The following is a 27386-nucleotide window of genomic DNA, read 5'->3' on the forward strand; positions in this document are numbered from 1 at the left end:
TTCAGACACAAATAATGCAGAGTGTAGCACCCTACAGAAAATATATGGCAGACAAGTGCCAAGGTACACAGAGTACTTGATTTGGAATTGGGAAGACCCGAGTTCAAAATTTTCTTCAGACACTTTTGACTGTGTGACCCTAGCCAAGTCACTAAAACTCTGTCAGCCTTAGTTTCTTCCTCATCTATAAAATAAATTCAGATTCACATGGTCATTAAAGTTATGTAAAATGTGCTAAGTGGTTTCAGCCCAATGGAAATATGCAATGATAATTTGAATAATGTAATCACTTCAGACAGTTCATTTTTCTCACTAATAGAGACTTAATTAGAATGGCATCTACCTCATAGGGTTGTTTGACATAGCATATGAAAAGTACTTTCTAAAACTTAAAGTACTATCTAAATGTTAACTATTAGTATCATCAAAACACTCAATAAATATTTATTGTTAGTACCAAAAAGATAGTCATCATATTGTTTCCTCCACAAGTAAGATATAGAGGGCAAACAGGTTCGTGTCATGGACATATCAATGGTTTTCTGTCTTATGACATCCTTTTATAATTTCTGAAGCATCAAAAAAGTTGACCTACTGCCATTGTAATACTAACAAAGCTATATCTATCTGATGTCAAAATAGCTAAATGAGCTATGAAAAACTGAGTGTATCATATTTTGCTTTCCCAAAGCTGAATCTTCAGAAAGTGTAGAATGATTTTTCCCTTGCCTTTCTTTATCTTTTTCCCATTGTTTGCAAATGGATCTTGAACATAGTAGAGACAAAATAAGTACTTTTTATAATAGATAATAGATGACAGTTTTGATTAAAGTATAAATTTGCGTTTCAGGAGAAAACTGGGAATTATTTACTTTAAACTTTGTGTGTGTATGTGTGTGTGTGTAAGCAAATGGATCTCAGGATGTTCTAAGATGTATATTCCCTTTCTGTAGTAGAACTCAAAATAATGTTTAAGTTGAAATAATATTTACAGCTAATGCAAAGGAGACTCCTTTGTCTTGGTCAATTGATAGCTATACAGAGTCTCCTTGCTCCTATGCTTCTTCCCACAAAGGATTCAGCAAAAAAAAAATCATCCTACAGTTAAAGCAAATCAATTCATACATTAGAACATTCTTCAATTAAACAACCACCCAACTGAGTATTATCTAAGGAAAGTCTTTAAAAAAGTCTATAGTTTAATTATGCCATACCTTTACGTATGTTTGTATTTTGTTTTAGTCCTTTTTACGTTGGTTGGCATTTTGCAATTAATTATTATGTTATCGGATGATAGGGAGGAAATTAATTTTAAGATTCTTCCACTATTTGATCAACAATGAAGGTTGGATAGATGTTCTCAATCTCAACCCCACAACTAGAAGGTATTTAAGGACTGTACCCAGTACATAAAGTTTGTCCAAGACACTTCCTAGAGGGTCATTCTTTTGCTGTTTGACAACCTCCAGGGACAAGAAACTTGCTTTGTCAAGAGGCTGCTATTCCATTTTGAGGTAGATCTGAGCACTTTACTTGTGTTGCCTCCCTGAAACCTCCACCCTAAATTTTATTTGTTAGGGTCAAGTAAAGGAGGTTTAACCCCCAGGATGACTAATTTGCCAGAAAGTGATTACAAAGGAAGAAATTTAAGTTAAAACTTTAGAAGATGACTCTTTCAAATTATAGCTTTTCAAGTGGTGTACATGTGTATATGTGGGTGTTTTGATCATTCCCCTGGTTATGCAAGTACTCCTTGTTTTGTTGCCACATTAGACAACAAGCTGGTCTGTGATAAAACTTTCCCCCATTGCACGGTCATGCCTAACATTCTTGGACAAGCAAATCCCAGACTCAGTGTGGATGCTTTGTCTTCAAAGCCCAGAAAACCTATGCTTAGGACTAACTCCATTGGTTAGATAGTGTTACAATTTCACAGTGTATCTGTTAGGATTTTTAGGACATTTTTGTGTGCTAGACATGATGTCCTAAAAGACGAACAAGAAAAATTGCAAAGGAATTTCATAAGTCAATATTTGGATATTATGGGATGCTTCATCTCTTACTCCCATATAAATTTTGTTATTTTTTAATAAAATGACCTAAAATGAAGCACTCTCTTTTTCCTAAGGAACAAAATGGTGCAAAGGCCAAGAGAGACTGAAAAGTAGTTAGAAAATCTGGATTTCAGTTCCAGCTCTGCTGCCAACTCACTGTGTCATCTGTGACAAATCATGTGACCTCTCTGGGCCTCAGTTTCCTCATGTGTAAAATGAGGAAGTTGGAATAGGTGAACTCTGTGGTCCCTTTTAATTCCATGATTCTAAGACATTTTGGAGTCTTATTTAACTCTTGGAGGTTGGTAGAGAAGTGCTGCTTTCTTAATTAGTGCTTCAGAAAATCACAGGTAAAATTTGATTGCAACAAATCTATGTATGATGAAAAATCTTTTTTTATAACCAAAAGATTCTCCAAAATACTAGCCCATGGCTCAGTTATCAACATATGATGAGGCAAGCTTTCAAGAAAATAAAAGTATTTACATCTTTTGGGTTTTGTTGTAATAGGTTTTGGCCTTCTGTAGGTGTCAGACAATTTATTTCTCTTATTTTCATTACCCCAATGGATACAGGAAATCCTTATATCAATGAGAGGGGATGCCATTGAGAGACAATGTATGTTGTATTTCCCTCTCTGTCTCTGTCTCTTTTTGTCTCTCTCTTTCTCCTAACCCTCATCCCTGCATACACACATGCCAAAGAGACATTCTTGGGCAACCTAATTTACAATACTTTGGTATCAGTGAAATACAACGAAAGGAGCAAACACTGGATTTGGAGCTAAAGGACATGAACTCAAATCCCACCTCTAGTACTTGTCACCTGTGGGGCATTGGATAACTCAACTAACATCTATGAGCATCAGATTCCTCATCTGTAAAACAAGGGAATTGAACCAGATGGCCTCTCTAAAGCTAAGAATTTAGCATTCTCTGAGATGTCAATGATGCAGACATTCCCTCCAAAAATAATTTATAATATTAAGATTAAAATACTATATAATATATATATATATACATATATATTATATATATAGGTGCATATAATATCTTATTCCTGATCTAATAAATATATACACACATAAATATGCAATGCACATATATTACACACGTATACAAAAACATATGATATGTGTAATGTCTCTTTGTGACACCATCTGGGGTTTTCTTGGCAAGGATACTGGAGTGGTTTTCCATGCCCTTCTCCAGCTCATTTGACAATTGAGGAAACTGAGGAAACTGGGTTTAGTGACTTGCCTAGGGTGACACAGTGGCTACATGTCTGAGGCCAGATTTGAACTCAGGAAGATGAGTCATCCTGACTCCATACCCAGCACTTTATCAACTGTGCTATCCAGCTGCCTTTGTATATATATGTAAACTTGTATGCATGTACATGTGTACGTATGTATATATACACGTATGTGTATGTATCTATAGACACACATGGAAACACACTTGTATATATACATGCATGTATGTATGTATGCATGTATATATGTATCCTGCTCTACTAGTATGGAACAGTAGAAATTTGGAACAGTGGGAATTAGGAAACCTGAGTTCTAGTCCCAGTCTTTCTACTACTTAGCAGGATGGTAGTAGACAAAGCAAAGCCTGCTCAGGCATCAGGTTTCTTTTATGTAAAACAGTGGTGTCCGACAAAATAATCTCCGAGGTCCCTCTAGCTAAAATTACATGAGTCTAAACCTGGGGTGGGGAACCTACAGCCTTGAGGCTACATGTGGCCTTCTAGATCTGTAAGTGTGGCCTTTTGACTGAATCCAAATTTTACAGATCACATTTTTTAATAAAAGGACTCTAAATAATAGCTGAGCAGAGCGGAAGGCTCTCATGGACCGAGGCATAGGAAATGCAAATGCATTCAGAGAAGCTTCATAATTAGGTGGTATTTGCTCTGTAAATAATATAAATCTATATGTTATATAAAAAATATGTGTGTATATATATATTATGCATAATATATAAAAATTTATTTCTTTGAAATTATATGTCAAAACCTCAAATTAGAAAGATAGATGATTCACCCAATGTAAGCAGCCTCTGGTCAGCCTCTGGTTTCCACAGGACTCTAGCTAGCCGAATTGATATTTTGGGAAATCATCTGTTCTTAGAAAGCTTGGGTACATTGAAAACATCAAAACTGCTGTATGCTGTCCTTCATTCTAAGGGTCCCCTTATTTGGAGCTCAAAATCAATTAATCTGAAGGGAAAATGACAGCAACTGTTTCATCCTATACTGTGAATAAAAATAATATAAGGCATTATTGATGAGGACAGTGAAATGTCACACCCAATGTTATCAGTCCTTTCTTCTCTGTAAATTTTCTGAATGATATATCTGTAGGGAGGAAAAAAAGATCTCTTTCTTTAGGGTTCGGGGGGAGGCGGGCATGGAATTTTGAGCTATAATTGAGGCTTGTCCAAAGCTTTCCTTTAAATTCAGCAACAGAAAGTATCTTCAAAACAATGTGACTGAAGAGGTCTTTCTGCCTTCCAGCCAGTTGAGCAATGCGCTTAATGCCTGTGTTCTTGAGATTGTCAGGTACACCTATCATTACTAACATTCCCATCTCTCCTATTCTGATGCATGGACAGCCTCATCCAAGAAAAGATCTCACCTTGGTGGTGAGTCCAGGTCTATATCTCACATCAACTAATATCCTTGGTCAGAGTCCTGTAGGCAATGGTTTGATGGTATTGTTAGAAGACTTAATTTTATTCATTTGAATCCATCAAGGCGCCAGCAAATTTTCTAATTTTGCTGGTCCTTGGACACAATAATTTGAACAGCTTACCTAGAGAATTCCTTTCTGCCATTTTTTTTTTTGCCTTAAAAAGAGACCACTTCAGAAGCACTACTGAAGGGTCTGTGAGTTAGGCTGAGGGAGCTGAGGTGCATTTTCATGAATTAGAAAATCACCTGGTCTAATGCTTTTCATATGAAAGTGATTTCCTCCTGCAAGAAAAAAGAAGCTCTCTACCCTTTAAGTTGCAAAGAGCCATTTCAGAATTGCAGAAACTCACAGCCCACTGCTGAATCCATGGCAAATCAGACTAAAACATGAGCTTGAAGTAAAAAGGGAAAGGCTTTTTATCAAAAAAGATTCAGAGAGTTAGGCCTGCTTTAGAAAATTCAGCTGTCTATTGTCATACCCTAGAACACACTAAATATCTGTAAGCGCCCAAGGAAAAAGAAAGGCAAAATGTATGGTCTACATTATCCAAGTGACTTTTTGTATCATTCTTGAGGATACAGAAGGAAAATAGTTCAATTGGCCAGCATTCCTCTACTTTATGCCACACAGGAATCGAATCAAATTCCTTCTATAGTGTGCCATATGCTATTAACCCAAATGCCTTTAATAATTATAACCACATAGAATCTAGAATTCTCCTGCCATAGGGTTATAACAGAAAAGACAGAGAAATGGGAGCCAGCCAGGAGAAAAGACAGATAGATAGCAGAGACTATCACAAAAGCTTCAAGATCTCATTTCTTTCTGCCTATGCAGACTGAGGAAAGTATGAAGCGAAGACAAGCTTAGTAAGTCTTGGGTATTCTTTTGAGTGATATCTGGGTATCTTCTGGGCATCTAGGGATAACAGTAAGGAATCATGGCATGCTGAGGTTCAGTAGAGGAAAACCTTCAGACATTTGGGATTATCTTGGGTTCTTCCTAGACAACAGTAATAGTGAAGCTGTAGGTGTCAAGGAAAGAATCTGCATTAATGTCATTCCCCCAAGTATCACTGGAAGAATGTTTCTGAAGTAGTGACTGGATAACTGACAGCCCCTGTGATGTATGTGAAAAAACCTTGAGTAGAGTCATAAGACCTCAATTCTAGTTCCTGCTCTGCAAATAATACACAGTGTGGCCTTAGTGGGTATTGCACCTATATAACATATCTGTAAATAACTGTATCTAAGTTTTCTCATCTGTCAAAATTGGAATGATGCTAATAAAAGACCTACTTACCTCAGGATCCAATTAAATAAAGGATATGGGGATAGAATGAAAGCTCCTTGAGGGAAGGCCCTGTATCCCTTTTGTAACTGTATTCTTAGTACTTAATATCTGCTATAGTGACTGGTACATAGTGGATATTTAAAATTGATGATTGATCAACATTCTGAAAAGTTAATACACATGTAATGGATTATCATCACCATTATTATTTGGCCTCTGATAGGTCCTATTATTTATTTTATTGGATCCTTTGACTCAAAGTCTGTGGTTTCATTGGCATGGGGGATTCATGAGGAGGAAATTTCCTCTACCAATGAATATTGGTAATTTTCTCCAACCCAGCAGCTTAGCTTTCTTCTTCTTCTTCTTCTTCTTCTTCTTCTTCTTCTTCTTCTTCTTCTTCTTCTTCTTCTTCTTCTTCTTCGCTTAGCTTATTAGATTTCCTGAGGCCCTGTGATATTATGTGACTGCCCCAGAATCATACCAGTATGGGTCAGAGAAAAGACTTGGGCCCAGGTCTTCCTGATTCTGAGGCTAGATCTCACTCCAAAACTCTCATGTGGACCCTTAACCATTATTTTATTCTGACCTGCATCATCATGTAAAGTTCTATGTGTTCCTTCTTACCTCTCTGAGACTGTATAGCTCCTTGAAGACAGGAGTTGTGTGATAGTATTTTGATTAAATATCTCCGTAATCCCCAGAGTGTATAACATGGTGCAAAGCAAAAAGTAGCTGCTTGATAAATAAAGGTTTTGGCTAATTGGTTCTTCTTATTACTATTATGATTATTCCTTGGAGTTCATAAGCCACAGAAGGGAGGTTGCTAGGACTCAACCAATGAAAAGATTGCTGAAAGTTGCTCCCACATCTCTAAAGGGAAGCTTGATTAATCCATAGACATCATCTCTCGAGAACCTACTCTACTAGCCTTTTGGGAACCCTGAAATAACTGCATATCTTCTACCTCAACATTTCTTCTGAGGCATTTGGGGTCACCAGAATTCACCTTGCAGTGCCAGCTGCACCAAGTAGAGAAATGCCAAGAAGCCACACTTTGTCCACTGATAGGTAACATGCGAACACCTATAGTGTCCTTTTTTTTTTTTTCTCAGGGAGAATCCAGAAGGGTCATTTCTGGTTTGATGCACAACCGAAGTGATAGTTTTTATCAGCCCTCGAAGTTTAGCTCCCTAATCAAGTATATCCTCAAGCAGCTAGATGGCTCAATGGATAGAGTGCAGGGCCAAGAGTCAGGAATACCTGAGTTCAAATCTAGCCTCAGTCACTTACTAGCTGTGTGACCCTGGGCAAGTCACTTAATCTCTGTTTGCCTTAATCCACTGGGGAAGGAATCACTCCAGTGCCTTTGCCAAGAAAACCCCATGGACGGTATGGCCCATGAGGTCACAAAGAGTCTGACACGACTGAACAACGATCTAAAGTATAAGAATCCTCAGGGAGTCTATCTTAGATATACATAGTCCCTACACGGTGCCTGTCAAAGGTCATGGAAAAAAAAATGAGTTTTTGGAGCTAAACTGCATTCCATTCCCTGATAGGGATTTGCTAACTAGAGCCCAGATATTAGCTCACACTTAAAAATTTTGCTCTAACTTCTGTCTTAATTTTTGAAAGGTTACCCAGCAAGAAAGCTTCTTTTTTTTTTTAAAGAAAGATTCTTGACTCAAAGACAATCATTGGTAGATCAGGTGCAGAAAAATCTTTTTTCTTTTTTTTTTTGAGTTGGAAATATTTTTGTGGGTTCAACATTTGGTGTGAATACCTATATTGTCCTCTCAGATTATACAGAAAAGTTTTGGGGGACACATGTTATCTAAGCCCCACCATTCATTCAATTTTAGAAAACCTCAAAGGCTTTGTGAATGTGAAATGCTAGTTACACACATATGAAATGAATCGGTTGATGGTGGCCACTGAGCACGTGATAAGACATGGTACCAAGGAAATCTCACCTGGGACTTTGGCCTCCTTTCTAGAGCTCTGGCCAACAGAGCCTAAAATGAATGTCATACACGACACAGTCTGACATCGTGCTATTCTAGCTCAGTGATTTTATTTTTTCCTTTTTTAACATTATAAAAAATCTAATTAGTTAAAGGGCAATTCAAATTAAACTTTTATTTGGAGGATTGAGAAGCATTAAGGCAATGGAAGACAAAACAAACCCTGCAGCTCTCCGGATGATATGAACATGATTACTAATAACCCTTGGGCAGGAAAATGATTAACCTTGTTATTTTACTCCCGAGTTAGGTTTATATGAGAAACCAGGATAGAGGGAAAATCTTTAGAGGCTTCTTGGAAGGCAAAATTTACGATGTCTCGAGCCAGCATTGAATGTTTGCAAAGAAACGAACATCTCTGGGCTTTCCTGACAGGTTGATAAATATCTGCTGGTCAGACTTCTTTTATTTAATATTAGTGGCAATTAAATCATTTGGAGGGACTGCTAATTTTATGATGAAGGTGATGCTAGTCTTAGGAAATCTCAAGAAAAGAGATATGTACCTTAGGTGAATTATTGCTAGGTAAACAACATGGGGTTGAGGAAAGGCAGGAAAAAACTATCTCCCGACCACTATCATCATTATTTTTTGTTTGCTGAGGCTAAATAACATCATGCTGGTCTTTTTCTATTTCAAAATAATTTAAGAAAATAATGCACTGCCAGGTTTGTCCAAAGTGCTTTATTTGTGTGTCCTGTTTGGCTTGCTATTCAAAGAATGAGTTCTATTTATTTAAAATGGCCAATTTTTATTTTGGGAAAAAAGTATTGATTTTTTTTTTCTTGATAGACCATCTACTGGAGTTTAAGATGCAATCTCTAAACTCTGACTCATCTGCCACCAGCAGGTTTCAGAGGTGATAATCACCCACACAAAGCTATTTGCACATCAGGCCAATCCTTCCCATGTCTAATTATATACTTTATAACATACTGTTTAGCATAATTAGTGAAATTATGCTTACAGGACTAAGGATCAGATAATATGGGTTAGAAGGCAGTGATTATCTTCAACACTAGAAAAACCAATACAAACTATTAATTAGATCATCAATTACAACAAATGAATATTTTGATAGAACTTTACTGTTTACAAGTACTCAGCAAGCATGATATAAATTAAACTTAATTGAGTGGTCATCATAGTGAATGAAGAAAAAACACAGATCATATAGCTTAGAGACTTGTGAATTATTTGGGTATTCATTAATTGCTGACAATATCACCAGTAATCTTTCAGCCATGTGGCCAAAACATGCTGAAAAGATCAGCATTGGAATCGAATACTCCTGGGATGGTTGTAGGCCCTGCAATGTAATTGATAGACAACAGCAGGTACAAATGACCTTAATGGGAAAATTGTCACATTTTTTTCAGATGATCAGAAAGGATGACTATTATCTTTTTGCTTTTGATCTTCAATTACATTTTTAAAAATTGCAGATCTGTATTAAAATTGCAAAAGATATCAAATTGTTTTGCACATATATAAAGTGTACATCTACATATACATTGTATATACATGCACACACATATATACTTACAATATATACCCCAATAAATGGAGTTATTATTTATTTTCTTGAGGATATTCTTTGATCACCACATAATCTAGGTGCCACATCTGTTGTGATGGCATCTTCTTTGTACGTTGGTGAAATTCTGTTTATTGATTCCCTCTTCTGGCTAAAGGGAAAAGCCCTGGAAAATACTCAAACCTAGATAGAGCCAGCCCTCCCTCTGATTCACCCCCTAAAAATTCCGTCCTTGTGCTTTCTAGGAAAGGTAACTCATTTTCTGAACAAACTCCTGATCTTTGAAGAGGAAAGGAAGCTACATCCTCCTATACCCCTTGACCCCATCTCTGACCCAATGCAAGCAGAAGCATTTATTCCTACAAAGAGGAAGAAATGTATAGGTATCACTAAAGCAGCTTCAAAGAATTCATTCTTTGTAGGATTCTTGGATTAGTGGATTGGATACTTACAGCCAGGTTGCTCAAAGTGTGCCAAGGATGTGGGCTTTGGTCCTATTACACCAGGAGTTTCTCACATTTTTACCCACAGGGAAAAAGATGGGAGATTCTGGAAATGTCCATTAGACTATGGGGAGTTGGGCTGGATGTGAACTGAAGACTTTGAGAACAAGCTGGGTGAAGGACTTTAATTGTTAGGAATTAAATTTTCCTAAATTCTTGATAATAAAGGTTCATAAGCTTTCCAAGTCACAACAAACCATCCTTTCAGGTCACCATTGATTACAAAAGAAAAAAAATAGATAAAAGATTTAGATTTCCCACTTAAGTGTTTATCAAAAGGCCAACATCTGCTGATGCTCAGAGATGGTAAATGTGGTGGAGACAGCTTTATGGAGTGTAAAGCGAGCAGTACAATCGGAGAGCCCATGCAACACATAACTGACACCAAACAGAAAGAAACAACAGTCTACCTCCCAAGAGCTACTTTTCCATCTCTCCATTTCTGAAACTTTTGACAAGCTGATTACAAGTCCCTGTAATAGTTTCAAAAGTGTTCCTTTGCCGGCTCCTTTTTTCCATAAAAGGCACGTGCAAATGCAATTGTTGAGGTCTGAAAGCAGCATAGAGCTGTGCATTTGCAGTTAGGCAAATGCTGAGGGAGACACGAAAGCAGAAAAATTAGGCTATTAAAACCAAAGGCTTCCACAAAGGCTCCCGTTCGCATGTCTGTAGCTTTGCTGTTGCACCACTTAAGGCTGTGGAGTGAGATGCCGTAGCATTAAGTTGGTATCTAAATGGATGTGAAACACTACTCCCATTTACAAGTAGGCCAGTTTTGATGACATTTAACATGGTATCTAATGTTTAACAAACCTGGACCCAGGCCTATTCACAAGCTTACATAAACTGGACTGATTTATAAATGGGAAGGCCTGACCATGCATTTAAAGTTAAAGCAACTATTTGATCCAAATTATTGGAGTATTGCTTTTCAGTTGGATGTCGGGTATTACAAATCTTCACCTGCCACCACTTACATACTGGTCTTCCCTGCTGGTCCCAGAGCCAGTGAAGAAAACCAAAAGGAAGTCAAGGCAATGGAGGGAAATCTTTAGTTCAATTACTCTGTGTTATCTAAGCATTCTCACTACTTTATTTCTAATCAGTTATTCAGCTCTCGTCCAAGGATTGTAGACATCAGCAAGCTAGACAGTACAATATCTATAAAATGCATAAGATATTGCTTTGAAAACCATTTAGATATTCCCTTAATAAACTCTGCTCTTTGGGAATTGGCCTATATCCATCTCTTTAAACGTAAAGGAATTGAATAGCCTAAATCTCTTATGTGAGATCTATGGAGCCCAACAATACATGCTCTGAAACTGCAGAGGGGAAAATGCCCTCTTTTGCTAACCCTGTTGGGAGAGGGAGTGGGGGATGGGAAGCTTACATCTGTGTAAGGCTTCTAAAAGGATTTCCAGCACTTTGCCCTCTGATAGTCAGATCTTAGAATTAAGCTAACTACTTTTGCTCACTAAAAAAAAAAAGTTAAAATTTTATATTTGAATCATCTCACCCCGCCAATATATATAAAGCCCACCTTTACAAAATGCATCAAAGCCCTTTGTTTCATAATATTTTCCTTTTTGTCTGATTAATTGATTTTAGTTTTTCACTGGTAGCTATATGCATAATTCAGATTAAAAAAAATAAAAGCAACAAAGCTTTCTTCTTTCTTATTGCTATTTTTGAAATCCTACAAAAATAGCTAAACATATATATTGGCTTGCATTAAGTAAAGAGGACAATTCAGTTTGTTGAAAGAACCCTACAAAGGTAATTTTGTAGTTTTGGCCATTTGTTGACCATGAAAAGTCATTTGTGAGACCATGTCTGCAAATGAATTAAAAAAAATTTATTATATATGCAAATATTTTGTACTGCCCCTCCCCATCCATTTAGCTATTATACCTAGTGAGGGGAATGATTAAATCTTACTCAATTTTATTCCCCCTCCCTTTCCCCAGTGCCTAGCACAGTGCCTTTGAATTGGATTGATTTGAATTGAATTATTTCACCTAGACTGCCACAAGGACTCTAAACAAAATTTAGCTGAGAAAAATAAAACCCATTAAGATTATTTCAAGAAAATAATATCCTGAAATCAGAAATGGATGCTGGGAAAATAGACCTGAGGAGCTAAACAATAAAGCAAAGCTATTCTATACTTGTTTCATGTTTTTACTTACTACCAATACTGGAAATACTGGGAATACCTGGGGAGAAAGAAGACAACAACAAAAAAAAACCCATTAGCCATATATTAACACAGGGCTAAAAATCATTAACATTATATCAAGAACATTTTCCTTATTCCTAATTCCTTATCACATTCAATATACTAAAAACAAAAACAACCCCCCCCCCCGCCAAAATATGGAGTGGAGCTATACAAAGCCTTTATTTCAATTCTAAAGTCCTTCTGCTCTTGAGAGGTAGGAAACCATGAGCCAGAGTTCAGCATCAAAGTGCTTTTTCCAGAAGTGAAATGGGCAGTCCAAGTGCCTTTGGGACTTGTGTATTAATACCAAACAGCCCGTTAGCTCAGCAGAACAGTTACTGAAATAGATTTATTATCTGGGTAAAAGACACAAATCATGTACGTAAACTGGTGGGGTACCTACCCAAATATTTTAACCCAACTCATAGATTTAAAAAAAAATAATGAATTATAAATTCCATGGGTCAGCTGTTGAAAATCATTTGGGGTTTTATTTGATTAACTGCACATAACCACCATTCTTATTCCACTTTTACTTGTCAGTTACATGGATTAAGCTATGGAATAGAAATTTAATTGAGCAGAAGAATACAAGAATGCATTAGGTTGCTCATATTGATCATCCACTTCATCGATTTTTTTCAGCTCTTACTTCAGTTCTCGAGTTGCATTACGAAGGTGGAACCACTTCAGAGTGTGACTAGACTTGGGATCAGATTTGAACCAAATCTAGTCTTTATGCTGAATAAAACACCTGAAGAGATAATTTGCTAGTTCAGCAAACTTGACTGAGCAATGCCTCGTTACTTGTGTCATCTCCACTGGGTCTTGACAGCTTGTGGCATAGCAGACAGAGCACCCCCTAAAGTCAGGGAGATCTGAATTCAAATTTGGCTTCAAATTCTTACTAGCTATGTAAGTCAGGGCAACTCACTTAACTTCTGTTTGTTTCAGTTTCCGTACTGTAAAACTGGGATAACAGCACCTTCTTTGCAGGATTGTTGCAGAGACCAAATAAGATAGTATTTGTGAAAAGCTCTTGGCACATAGTATGTGCTATAGAAATACTTATTCCTCTCCCCTTTTTTCAGTGTTACTGATGTTTGTCTACAGATGTACTACACAGGATTTTTATTAGACTTCTACCTGACTTCTCAAATCTGACCTGTTCTTCTCAAATCTATGTCCTAAAATGTGTGAGTGTGCGTGAATGTCTATATATATGCATGTGTTTATGTATGTCTATGCATCCATGTAATATATGTAGGTTTGTGTATGTATCCATAATATTTATGTATGGGTACATATACATATATGTACACATGTATATATACACACATAAATGCACATGTATACATATATGTATAATATGTGTATATGCATAAATGTGTATGTATATGAGATAGATGATCTATCTATAGATAGCTCTATATACACTTCATGTGTGACGAGGGGAGTAGGCTTACTGACCTCTACGATCCTTTCCAGCTCTTAACTCATGATGCTTTCATATATTTGGTCTGGACCTATGATTTTATCGTCATTGGAATGCCTTCTTTAGAAATTACCTGCACTGATGTAAGCTGGCAACTGATTTGTAACTTAAAGTCTTAGAGAGTTACCTGGGCCATTGAGAGTTTAAATGACTTGCCCAGGGTCACATGGCTAAAATATGTAAGAGATAGCACATGAATACAATTCTGCCTGCCTATAAGACTGGCCCTCCAGCCACTATTCCCAGGCTCTTTAAATATTTCTTTTAAATGTGGGCATTTGTTTTGACTGCACAGGAGATTTATATCATGCAATGTATAGATGTATTTTCCTTTGTATTGGGAATCATAGAATTTTAGAGACAGAGATTGATCAGAGGTCCCTTAATCCAACCCACATTTGTCTATGAACTCCTCTACAACATATATAACCAGTAGGTGTCCAGCCTTTGTTTGAAAATATGAAGCCAACAAACATCCAAAGCAGCCCATTACATTTTTGGAAGATATGGACAAGATATAAGGCAGTGGAATTAAAATACTGGATAGTCAAATGATATCTAAAATTAACATACTGAAATAAACAACTATTTTGAAAAACCAGCCCTTGTGCCTTACCTAGAGTTCTTTTTTTTTTCTTTTCAAACTAAGGAACATATTTCTGCTTATTTTGAATGTTACTTCAAAGCTAAATGCCAATGCATATAAGCTTCGGGGAATGGATGTTTAATTTCAGATATTTGGCATATGTACCATCTCTTATGTCCCAATTAAACCTCAGGTTAATTGCTGACCATTACTTAACTGAAGCTAAGTTGGGTAGGAAAAAAAAAATCCCTTCCCTATCATCTAAAATCTCCAGGTTGCAGATTTGAACTCCAGTATATAAACTAATTTTAGACCTGTATAGATTTCTGTGCCAGGCTGCTAAAGTCTCTAGCTGATACGTTGGTAGAATATCTCTGCAGCAGCATGACAGCGTGACCTCGTATTGGGTCTTTTTTCCCCTTTTCAAATCCCCTGGTGAGGTATGATTGCAGCATCATAACTCCAGCATCAATGGCCAAAGCTCCAAATTTCCCGGTGATTGAAAATCTTGCTCTGCTGCAAAGAACAGCAGGTCTTTTGCAATCCTTCAAAGGGAAATGGTGGTACGGTGGCAGAAATAAACTTTTCATGTGTCTCCCAACTTCTGTGGAGTTAGAGCACTATGCATAATAGAAGACAAAGTTCTCAAGGTACTTTAGCAGATCCATTACAGTGCAAAACTAGGAGAGCCCTTGCTATAGAAAGTGCTGCAGTGAAATCCTCTATGAAGATGCCCAGGGTCTTCTTTCTAGAAGGGCTATCAGGGCAGGTAACAATCGTTGATCATTCCAGCCTTGCAGACCTTACCCAAGCAGGGTAAAAGTGTATTGTGTTATGACCAATAACTAGCTTCTGAGAACTGTGATGCCTGCCTTCTGACTTGGGCTTTAATTGCAGAATTTGGGGCTCCAGAAAGGGCCTTAGAGAACACCTAGTCCAATAATTTCTACATACAGGAGGGAACACTGAGGCCTGAGATCATATCTAGGATCATATAATCGGTGATTGGACCAGAACTACAGCCATACATAACGTATGGATAAAGTAGGCTGGCATGCCTTGATACACTCAGCCCATCATCTCTGCAAACCGACAAGTTGGAACAAACCCGCATCTGTGCTTAAGACCCAGTGTTATTTCCATGATACCATAACGCATTTCTCTGTGGTGCTCTGTGGGAGCCGCTTCACATTCTACTACTATAAAATGAGAATCACTCAGAAAAGATTAGGATTCAAATTGTTCATTTTAGTACATATCTTTGGAACATTCCCCCAAAAGTTACTTTTTTAAAATCCGTTTTTTGGTTATATGAAAATATATGGCATATCCGGTAAGAACTCAATGGCCTCACTGAATAGTGGACTGTAAAAAAGGATCCCTCAGGCAGGAAACGGCTTTCAAATATTTAACAAGCCCAAACTTCCCTGGAATGCCCAATAAAACACGTGCTAGTTACGCTACACTGGTTCCCTTTACAAATGGTAGAATTTTTCTGGGCCTGGTACCAGTTAAGGGATGAACTTAAGTCTATCCCCACTACAATACCTGTCTCTCTAATCAACTAGAATGTAGATCAAAGGGTTTTCAAGAGAATTGTATAGTGGGGGTGGGGGTAACCACAGAGAATTTTAATCACATGGTACAATATGAGGGAGAGGACTTCCACAACTGATGGCAATAATTAATTCCTAATCAGAGATTAGGACCTATGGCTTTCAGAGGTGTGGCTGAGATAATTCAATACAATGGTCCCCAGATGGGAAGATACAAGAATGCTAGAGCTGAAAATGTTGGTTAAGATCTAATTCAGTTCTGTCTTCAAACAGATGAGTAGGATGAGGCTCAAAGACACTATTAGACTGTAAGCCCCTTGAAGGCAGGGACTGTTTTTTAACACTTTTTGTATCCCCAGCCCTTAGCACAGTACTGGGCACGTAAGAGGGATTTGATAAATATTCCTTGACTAACTGACTGGTCAATGTGTCTTACCCAAGTCTACCCTTTGTGATTCAACATGGTGTGCTATTTGTCATTTTATGTCTTTCATACCTGATTCTGATATAGAGAGACTAAGATACGGGTGCCCATGGCTTTAGACTAGCAAATCCTGCAAGCCTCTAGTTCACACCTCTCTTCTAAAATAGAAATATCATGTCGGTTTGCGACATTTGTACACTTTGATCAGCTTAAGTGCACCGTTGGCTTTTATTGTTTTTCGGTTGCATGAGAATCTATGTGATCCCATTTGGGGTTTTCTTGGCCCAGACACTGAATAGTTTGCCTTTTCCTTCTCCAGCTGACTTTACAGATGAGGAAACTGAGGCAAACTGGGTTAAGTGACTTGCCTAGAGTCACACAGCCAGTAAGTGTCTGAGGTCACATTTGAACTCAGGTCTTTTTTACTCCAGACACTTAGGCCCAGGTGCTCTATTCACTGCCCCACTTAGCTGCCACCTTAAACTACCTTGTACCAAAAGAAGGGAAGAAAAAAGCTACACAGTTAATAAAAAACATGCAGGTCCAGTTTGGTTTGTTTTTTTGAAGAAACATTGGATTGTAGCTAAGGCACTGGAAATGGACTGATGGCTTATGACCAGCCATGTTATGGCGTCCTACAAACTGCACCAGCAAAAAAAATGGCAGCAATGGACATATTCAGTCTTTTTTTCTTCTTCTTTTCTTTTTTTTTTATATAAATTTATTTATTTTTAGTTTTCAACATTTACTTCCACAAGATTTTGAGTTCCAAATGTTCACCCCATTTTGCCCCTCCCCCCACTCCAAGATGGCATGCATTCTGAATACCCCTTCCCCTAGTCTGTCCTCTCTTCCATCTCCCCTCCCCCTTCTGTAATTCCCTTCCCCTTCTATTTTCCTGTAGGGCAGGATAGACTTCCATACCCCATTTCCTGTATTTCTTATTTCCCAGTTGCATGGACATATTCAGTCTTAATGAAGTCAATATGATTGTAGCCTCCAAATAAACACTGCTCTTACAGAAGGAGTGCCATTCTGTTACCCATCACAACTCCCTCTGTGAATCAGTGAATGTTTTAGCAGCTTTCCATCTGGAGGAGAGCAAAAGGAGATAAACGCATTCCATGCTTTAATTCGGGAAACAAAATGATCCCTCTTGCAATAATTAGATACACAGGCACATACTGGATGGGTCTCAATGACTGTCCTGGTAGTTAGATGGTGGCCCGGGGGAACCAAGATCTTTGAAAGGTTTTTCAGAGTTAGTGAGCACAGAGAAAACATTTATCAGGAAGTGTGATCTGGTGGGAAGCTCACAGGGCTTGGAGTCAGGAGGTCATCGTTCACATTCCACTTACTCATTCTGTGACTGTGGCCAAATCTATTACCTCACACTCAGTTTCTTTATCTGTAAAACAGGGGCAACAGGGTTTGTGTTCCCTTACTCCTAGGGTTGTTATGAGGAAAATATTTTGCAACTGTTATAGCACTATAGAAGTGTGAATTATTGTTGCTCTGTTGTTATCGTTGTTATCATAACATCCAGCAGACTTGCAACGTGAAGGAAATCTTTTTAAGGTCCTTTCACTGCTCATTTGGTGGTCTAAGTCAGTTTTCTCCCAGGTGAAAATAGAATGCTCCTGAGAAATTAATTGCTGAAAGGTCATCTATGAGCCTGGAATATCAGGAAGTTAGGTTTGAGGTACTATATTCGTAAAGATTGCAGAGTTGAAGAGGACAACCTGAAAAACGTGAGAATGAGAGATTCATGTTTTCATTTTCCAGAATAGTTACATATCATGGATATTGTGATATATATTGTGAGGTACCTGGAGACAAAATTAATAGCAACAATAATAACAACTATAATAATGCTGAATAATTAATAATAATAATAATGATGATGATGATGATGATGATGATGATGAAGTATACATTTAAAAAGGAAAATGTAAGAGCAATTAAAATATCTCATCATGTACCGTGGGGAAATTGAACACTGGGGAGAATTAATCAAGAGGTCATCAGATTTTTAATCATCTGGTTTGGATAACAATAAATGTTATGAAGAGTGTTATGTTTGATTGATAGGATCATATCTTTAGAGATTAGAAAAACCTTGGAGGCCTTTAATTGAACCCCTGCACTTTCCAGGTAAGGAATTGAGAGCAAGAGAAGCTAAGAGACTTGTCTAAGCTGGTGCAACCAGTAAGAATCTGAAGTGGAATTGGGAACCAGGTCTTCCTTTCTTCAAATCCAACCCTGTAGCTCAGGGGTGGGGAATCTGGGGCCTTGAGGTCACACATATGGCCCTCTAGGTTTTCAAGTGAGGCCCTGTGGCCTCAAGTCTGCAGGTTCCCTACCCAGGCTCTAGCTACTACACAATGCTGCTTCTCAAAAGCCAGCTTCCTTCATTCATGGACTTTGGAGATAAGGGACAAGGAATGCATGTAATATAATTTGACCAGTATAGCTTTTAACTCTGTCTCACGTGACATTTTTATCAGCAGGACTGGAAGAAATGGTAGAGGTCATATTACTCTCAAGTGAATATATACCATACTGAAGCTGTCTCCTCAGTAACCTGGGATGGAGTTGGCTGAACTTACCAAGTATTGTCTTGGGGCGGGGTGGTGGTGAAGTACTAGAGTTGATCTTACTTAATACCTTTATCCATGAGCTGGGCAACAGAATTTAGGAAATTCTTATTAAAAATAAGAGTGATATCAATTTGGGCTATTTTAAGTACTTAAAATAATGATGATAGCTCACATTTATATAGCACCTACTATGTGCCAGGCACTACGCTGAGTACTTTACAAATATTACCTCATACGATCTTTGCAGCAAAAATGTGCTGAGAACACTGAGGCAAATAGATGTTAAATGACTTGCGCTAGGTCTCAGCTTTTAAAAGACAGAAATGGAAACAACTTTGACAATTTAGACAAGTGATCCATCAGATATGGAAGGTAGATACAGAACTGGAGAGTTCACAGGAGAGACTGTGCTTACGTGTTTATGACCTGTTTGGTCATGGGAAAGTCACTTAGTTTTAATGGGCCTTATTTTCCTGATTTGTAAGATGAGGAGGTTGTACTAGATAGTATCTAGGTCTTTCCAGCTTTAGATTGCTGTGCTTGCCAAAATGTGGGAGTCATCTACCAAAAGAAAAAGGTCTAGGGAGAAAATAAATATAGAGAAGAGGGTCAAGAATAGGGCCTTTAGGCACACTCTAATTTAGATTGCAGGGAGGTAGTCAATCAAAAAAGAAACCGAGAAGCAACCAGATTATTGTTGGCCCTTTGTTTTCTAAGAGGACCGATGCCACAACAGGCGATGTCTTGACTTTTGGGTGCATTGGATTTAAGTGATGCAGAGTTTCACAAAGTCATCAGCTTTACTCTTTCTGAGTCATGGAAGTCCAGTGGTTGGACAAAAGTCAAGACAACTGGTGATGGCCCAAGATGCAGCGGATGACTGGCATCTTTGATGTCAGTGGAATGGGCAGATGAGAATAATTTGTTTCAAAAGCCATGAAGGTGGCTTCCTCCAGTAATAAAATAACCAGGAGAAGCATTAGAAGAGAATAGAGCCACAGAAGTAAAGGGAGGAGAGAGAAATCAAGAAATAGAGGGTAATATACACAATATGCACCAGATGAAGAATAGAATAAAGTCGACTCGAAGTAAAAAGGAGGATATGGGAGAAAGTAGTTTCAGTCAAATCATGAGGTCAGATTATAGATTGCCGTGACTTGAGGAATGAATAGATTGTGATGAAGTAGAGGTAGTGAATGTAGGCTTCTCTTCTTAAAAGTATAGCAGGGAAGGGGAGAAGAGATCTATCTTGATGGTGGCTTGGGGAAGAAAAATGAGAGACATTCTCAGATATTTAGGAAACAGGAAAGGATTGGGCAGCTGGACTAGAAATACGTAAGAGAAAGAGATGGAATGATAAATGGAGAAAATTCCAAATGGAGATAAAGAGCCTGCATGGAAGGCTTAACATGATAAAAGAAGAAAGCTATCTCTTATCCTGTAGCAAAGGAGAAGATAGTTGAAGACATACAAAGATTGTGACACGCGGAGGATGGGAGAAGAGGGAGTTTCACAATGCAAAGTCTCAATGTTCTCAGGATAGTAGGCACAGGCAGGAGAGCCAAGGAATAATGCAGGGATTGGAGAATGGCTGAAAAGCTGCAGCAGAGAATGTGATAGGGAATCATTCAGAGATAAAGAAAAGAATTCTCACATACAAGTGAGGGCCAAATTGCTTGTCCTGCTTCCCTAACAGAGTGGTTTAAAGTATCAAATGGGATAATGTGTGAGAAAAGGTTTCGAATGCCATGAAGTGCTACATAAATATAGGTTATTGTTCCTATATTGTTCCTTTAATCTCTTGTACTGCATGAAGTCTACATTACAGCTCTGGGACTAGGAACTGGGCCTCAGCTTCCAAGATATGTGCTGAGTAGGTACATATACTTGGGAATATAACGTGCAAGATAACCTGATGAATCTTCAAGCCATAGTTTCAGAGTTTAAAGAAATTTTAGAGACACCTTAGTCTGATCCCCATATTTTGACCAAGAGAAATTGAACGACTAATTCAAGTGGACAGAATCACAGGATCTGAGAGCTGGAAGAGGCCATTTAGTCTAACCCATACATAAAAAGAATCCCTACTCTAATATCCCTGACCAGTGATCATTCAGCCTCTGCTAGAAGGCCTGCCAGGAGGGGCAGCCCGTTTCCTTTCTGTACAGCTCTATTAGGAAGGTTTTCCTGACATCAAGGTTAAATCTGCCCTTTTCACTACTATCACTTATTACTCCTGACTCTTCCATCTGAGGTCAAGTAAAACATGTTGAATTCCTCATCCACATTGTATCCAATGGAGCGAACAAGAAAACAAGCAAAAGAAACCAATGATATTGATCATAGAACAGTGGAGACTTTGGTGAGCTGTGCAATCACAGGATTTTGGAATGAGAAGGTATATCAGCATCAGTAATCCATTTCCTTCCTTTTATAGATATTAAGGACCAGAGAGTCCAAAGTCACACAGAGAATTAGTATCAGAGCTAAGACTAGAAGAGAGTGCAGTTATCCTTCTGTTGGGGTGGGGCTCCAAATGGACTAATCATTATAACAGACTGTTAACCCTTTCATCATGCTGCTCTTTTCAAATACTTGCAGAGTTCAAAGTGGAAGAGGGAATAGGCTCCTCTTCTGTTATGTCAAACACCAAAACTAGGACAAAGTAGGGCAAGGCATAAAGAAGAGAGATATTTTAGCTAAGGCTTAGGAATCATAACTGTTAGTGCTATTCAGCACTGGAATAGGGGCCTCAAAAATATTGGGCTTCCCATCTCTGGAAATATTCCAAGGTTGGATAGAAAGACCTGGTATTTCTAAAGCACTTTAAGGTTAAAAAGCTTCTTCAAATGTTTGATTTCATTTGTTCTTTAATAAACATGTGAGGTTAGGTATCTAATTTGCAGCAGAGGAGACTAAAACTCAGAAAATTTAACTCCCCTAAGATCATGCAAAGTGTAAATTATATTCTTCCTGGTCTTCCCGATTTTAACTGCAGCACTCTATCCACTACCCTTCACTGCCTGGTGGAGGGTAATTGTCTACCAGGATACTGGATATGAGATTTCTTCTTTATATAGGAGTTTAAACAAGCTGACTCTAAGAGTTTTTCAACTGTAATATTCTGTAGGTTATTTCTACTCTTTTGAGAAATGAGGTATTGCCTAGGCCCTTGTTGTATACTTTGTGGACTTTTGATCTCCACATTTTGAAAAAAGGTTCATGAAAATGCTAGATAATAGAGAGTAGCAGCAAATACAGTTGAATGTAGGGGAGTTGTGGTCTTTGAAGCTAAGTAACCTGATAATGAGCTACAAGAGTTTGAAAGATTAGTTTTAGGTCACTGACCTAATGTTCTCTCCTCCTGATGATCAAGACATCAAGAGAAATTATAGTTAAATTCCCAAGAAAGGGTTTAGCTAAAAAAGAAAAATAATGGTTCAATTATCAGGAAACATTTGTAGAGTTGGAAAAAGAAACTGAGGCACAGGTTTTGCAGTAAAAGAAAAGCCCAGGGATTACAATGGACAAGATAACAGCCCCGAAGAGCCCCAAGCTGGTGGACCTGACCATTATTTTGTGCTCAGAAGACCTGCCCTCTTCCCTTCTGTTAACACAATTAACCAGATCACCAGTGTGCCCTGAAGGGGAAGTCTATTCAATACTCCCCAGAGAGTTTTAAATACTGGGCTGAAAAAACTTCTGGCAGAAAAGAGGTCAGGCATGCAACCACAGAGGGTTTTACAGAATGACCCCTTGATAATTCTTGTAGCTCTAAAGTTTTTGATTCCCAGCCATTGAAGACTTGCTGAGGCTCTATTAATAAAGAAACAAACAAACCAATAAATAAATCTATGACCATCCCCATCCTAAAAAGTCAACATGTTTGCTCAAAAGAGCTTCAACTAAATTAATTCCATGAGCTGGGCTGTCAGTTTTTCTTGTTCACAAAAAGAAACAAATACCCTTGCAGAGTGAGGATATTTTTTGTTTTACCTCTTGAAGATTCATCTTTTCTTGCTTTGTAGGGATTTTATCACCATTTCATGCCCCTACACTCTGCAGTTTATTACTTGGCCTATTACTCTTACATTTAACGTAGTAAGTTTCAAGTTTCTGTAATATTAATTTTTGAATTTATTTTTTTAAAAGTTTTGATTTCTCACACCTGCTGCTTTGAAGTTGACAATAACATCCTGAGCTGGCCTATTGCTGGTGGGTTTTTAAGTTCTCATTTAACAGCAGCATCTGCCACCTCGCAGTTGCTAAATAGCTTTTTTTTTTTTCACTTAATGGGGCACCTTCTCAAGCTTGCTTTTTCTTCCCATTTTAACAGGGTGAACCTCTGGCTTTTGGAGCTAATCGGCCTATCCAGACAGCTGGGCCATTTATTCTGGATGTTACTCCCTTGGCTTCCTGGAGCTTCCGAACACCCATCTCTCCACTAATGTGCAGGGGATTGAATTACTTGCCCAGCAATTAGTTGTAATAGAAGTTTTGGTGGGACTCCTATAAACACAAGGGCAGGAGAGGCTGTCATTTCTAGATCTCCTTTTCCTCCCCAGAGTGTGACAGACAGTCATGTTCTTTATTCAAATGTGGTCTTTAATGATATGATCAAGGTTACAATGTGACCTCAACAGGTTTTGTGTGTTTGTAACTGTTGTTGTGGTGGTTGTTTTTTTTTGGTGGGGGGGGAGAGGAAGGAAGAATCTGGTCTCATAATTTTATCTGTGCAAGGAACTCCCAGAATGGAAACACCTTTCACGGATGTAGCAAAGACTCTAAAATTTATTGTCTTTCAGTATTCCCTGAGGGTATGATTAAGCTGTTTGCCTGTGGGGGTCAGAGGAAATACCTGAACTCAGGTCTTGACTTCAAGAGACTGGCATTCTGTCCACTAAGAAACAACTAAGGTTTGAAAAACAGTCAGTCAGTCATATCGCTGGGCTAATTTAGGCTCTCAGTGCAGAGAGGGGCAGAAATGGTGTGGAGCAAATCTGTCTGTAATGTCACTAAGACAGGAGCTAAAACTTGTGAGCAGGCAAAGAATCCAAAGACCAGGGGCTCTTAACCTCACATCTGTGAACTTGGTTTAAAAAATATTTTTTTTTTGATTACTATAGCTCAATAAAATTGGTTTCCTCTGAAATACTCTGTCTTTTGTTTTATGAATTTAAAACCATTATTCTGAAAAAGGGTTTATAGGTTTCATCAGACTGGCAAAAGGGTCTGTCTGTGACATATAAAAAGTTAATAACCCCTGCCCAGAGGATTTTTGGGGACAAAGATGGATTAGCCTGAAGCAGGACCTTGGGTGGGAGCGAATGAATTTATTTTATTCCTAAACTAAGGTTTCAAGAAAATAATATTTACTATTTTTTTAAAGCCCCTGTGATTTCAGTCCTTTTTAAGTGAGTTGGCTGGGGATAGGTTGAATAGATCAGAAGGCCCTGACCACAGTACTGACTGATGAGGTTTTGCAAGGGGCTAAAACTGAAGCCCAGCATTCATGTGCCCTTTGTAAGGGAAGGGCTCAATTCACACAGTGAGAAGGCAATAAAAAGTACCGTTTCTTAGATGATTTCACACTAATAATGTCATTACTGAGCAAATCTACTCACAGGTGTTGGCCGTGCCTTTGGGGATGGGGAGGTACGAGCCGGGGCTCCAAGGTCTGCCCTGATAATTCTTCTTGCATTTCCCACAGTCGGGGCCTGTAGTGTTGTGCTCACACTCACAAGACAATTTATTGTTGTCAAAGACACACACAGTGGCGTGAAGGTTACACTTGCACCTAGCAAAGAAGAGACAAGGGTGTCATTTCAAGTCAAGGTGTCATTTTAGCAGCCAATATGGCTCCACTCAACTACCCTTTTAAATAATAGACATTTCCTCTTCATTATGAGAGTGGGGGTGGGGGATAAAACACTGTATCAGGCAGCATTTCCAAGTTGGTATCTACAGTTATTAAACACTTTACAGTCATAAGCTTATAGATTTAAAGCCTGAAGGGACCTTAGAAATGATCTAGTCTATTCTCCTCATTTTACAATGAGGAATCTGAGGTCTAGAAAGCTTGAGGGATCTGCCCAAGGTCAAAGACAAAATGAGTGGCAGCACCAGGATTTAACCTTATTTTCTTATCCAGATACATCATCCTTTCCACTGCATCTGACTTAAAAAGTTTCTAGGTTTGTTCATGCCTGCTTTAGAAGGTACAAGAAAAGCAATGATGTTATCTAGATTCAGCGAATCTAGTAGACGGATTGTCTAGGATTATTCTGATGGTTGATTTTTTTTTTTAATCAACATAAGTTAAATTGGATATTCAAACATTATTACAGATTAAAAAAACACCCAGGAATGCGTAACAGCCAATAAACTCAAAGTGTTATCATTCCAGGCTCTGGGGAAGAAACTGAGTCTCAGAGTTCTCTTTGCAGAAATGTTTCACTTCTTTGTAAGGTCTCACATTCATACACTGGACTTAGAATCTGACTTCCTAGCCTGATAAAAGGGGCAACTGCAGAGGACTCCAGAAATTCAGGGATTTACTTTGAAAGAAAATGCTTAGAACCCTGGAAAATCAAGACATAAGCTGTGCATACGTTTGGGAGTCTTTAGCAAAGGTCCTGCCTTTTCTCCCATGAGCAAGCTGATGATATATGAGCAGTAACAATGGAATATGCAATTCCCACAGAAATGTTACTATATCTAACATCTTTGACTCTAAAAATTGCAAAGGCCAACTTGCTATTTGTTGAGGCAGCAGGCCATAAATTGCACCTTACTGAGTGGTTGGCCAACTGTTCGGGAAAAAGAAAATCACATTTTACAGAATTATAGAGACTGGAGGTCAGAATAATGAGTGTGTGTATAGATGTGTACACAGAGAGAGGAAGATGCAGCTGCATCTTTGTATTTGTGAATACAGGTGCTCTCAAGGGAATAAAAATACCTAGGACTGCCAGGGCCAGAAACAAAAATGATTACTGGATTTTTTAAATTCATTTTTTTTCCTTTTTCTCATAGGAATCTAGGTCACTGTTAGAGTAGAAATCTGAGTTTCATACAGACAAAGCTATGTGTTTCCCCCTCCCACCTCCCAGGGGATGCCATGGATTGGGAAATAGGAGCATCTCTTAGTAATATGGCAAATGAGGCTATCTATCAAGTACTGGAGTGTATTTCTTTAATGACTCCCCTCCCGGGTCCCTGCCACCTGCTCAGAACACTGACCAATAGCTACCAGCATGGAGCACATACCCAGCCCGAGAATGTTCCTGAGGCCTGAGTCACAGCTGCCAAGCTGACTTGTAACTAAAAGGAAGAGAACCTTCAGCGGTGTCTACCCACTCATTGCTCCCTTGGGTTAAACTGAAGCTGTAGCTTTCTTAAGGGTCTGCTAGAAGTCACCATACACTAAATGTATCCTGTCTACTGTTTGGTGATGAAATCTAACAGGCTGCAGTGGTGACATTTAAATAATACTCACTCTGGTTAGAAATGTAATCAACACTCTAAAAAAATAACATTTTCAAAAGTCATTTTTTGAACATGCCTTGTGAATGTTATACTTGTACCTAGCAGAGAGACAGCTAGACAGAGATGGAGAGACAGAGGCAGAGATGGACACAGACAGGGCCGGAAACAGACAGAGACATAGGCAGAGTGGAGGATGAGGAAGAGAAGGAGAAGGAGAGGGGAGAGGAGAGGGAAGACGAGGGGAACAGTGGAGAGGAAAGGAGAGGGAGAGAGAAAGAGGAAGAGGGACAGAGAGAGACAGAGAAAGGCAGAAAGAGACAGAGAGGGACAGAGATGGGTGATGACATAAACAATGTTCAGGAATAAGTTGGATCTTGAAACTCTATGTTGCATGTAGTAAAATTTATCTCTAGCCAACACTGACTCTCTTGATGTCCTATATAGCTCTGTCTATGACTGAAATCTGAGGGGTAGAATCACAGATTATAATGATGTAGCATTCTATCTGAAGCCGAAATTTCCTAACGAGGAGAAAGCAGTTTAACCCCAAAGGATTTACTTGTGACATATTTGGAGACATATATGAACACTAATATAAATAGAATTCTGTATCTTGTAACTGCTAATGTTATTTCTACTCTGGTAAATGCTTAGAGGGGTCACCAGTACATTGCATTCTATAACTGACAGGGGTGAAAGAACACTCATTCTTCCTACTCTTTGCTATCATTGGCTTTCCCTCTGCCAAAGCCGACCCGTCCTTCAAGCCATAGCTCAATTTTCACCATCTTCACGAGACTTTTCCTGTCCACTCTAGGCACACACTGACTTCCCACTTCTGAAGCCTCCAGCTGCTTAGCACTTGTGAATTGAAAGCAGCTTTAAAGCCTTTAAGGTC

The 27386-nt window shown here is 38.5% G+C and overlaps 1 protein-coding gene across 4 annotated transcripts in view; it reads right to left on the reverse strand.

The window, feature by feature from the left end:
- The window catches only part of NTNG1 (netrin G1), a 443795-nt gene that overhangs the window by 80905 nt on the left and 335504 nt on the right, over window positions 1–27386 (reverse strand). For all 4 annotated transcript variants that reach the window (XM_021000249.2, XM_021000321.1, XM_021000241.1 and 1 more), the window contains exons 4-5: window positions 24625–24797; window positions 12308–12334 (exon numbers count right to left, since the gene is read on the reverse strand). In XM_021000249.2, the coding sequence (XP_020855908.1) occupies window positions 12308–12334; window positions 24625–24797 (200 nt within the window). The remainder of the gene's footprint in view (window positions 1–12307; window positions 12335–24624; window positions 24798–27386) is intronic.

This window comes from Phascolarctos cinereus, unplaced genomic scaffold (genome assembly GCF_003287225.1).
Source record: "Phascolarctos cinereus isolate Bilbo 61053 unplaced genomic scaffold, phaCin_HiC Scaffold_5;HRSCAF=322, whole genome shotgun sequence".
In the NCBI taxonomy this organism is placed as follows: Eukaryota; Metazoa; Chordata; class Mammalia; order Diprotodontia; family Phascolarctidae; genus Phascolarctos; species Phascolarctos cinereus.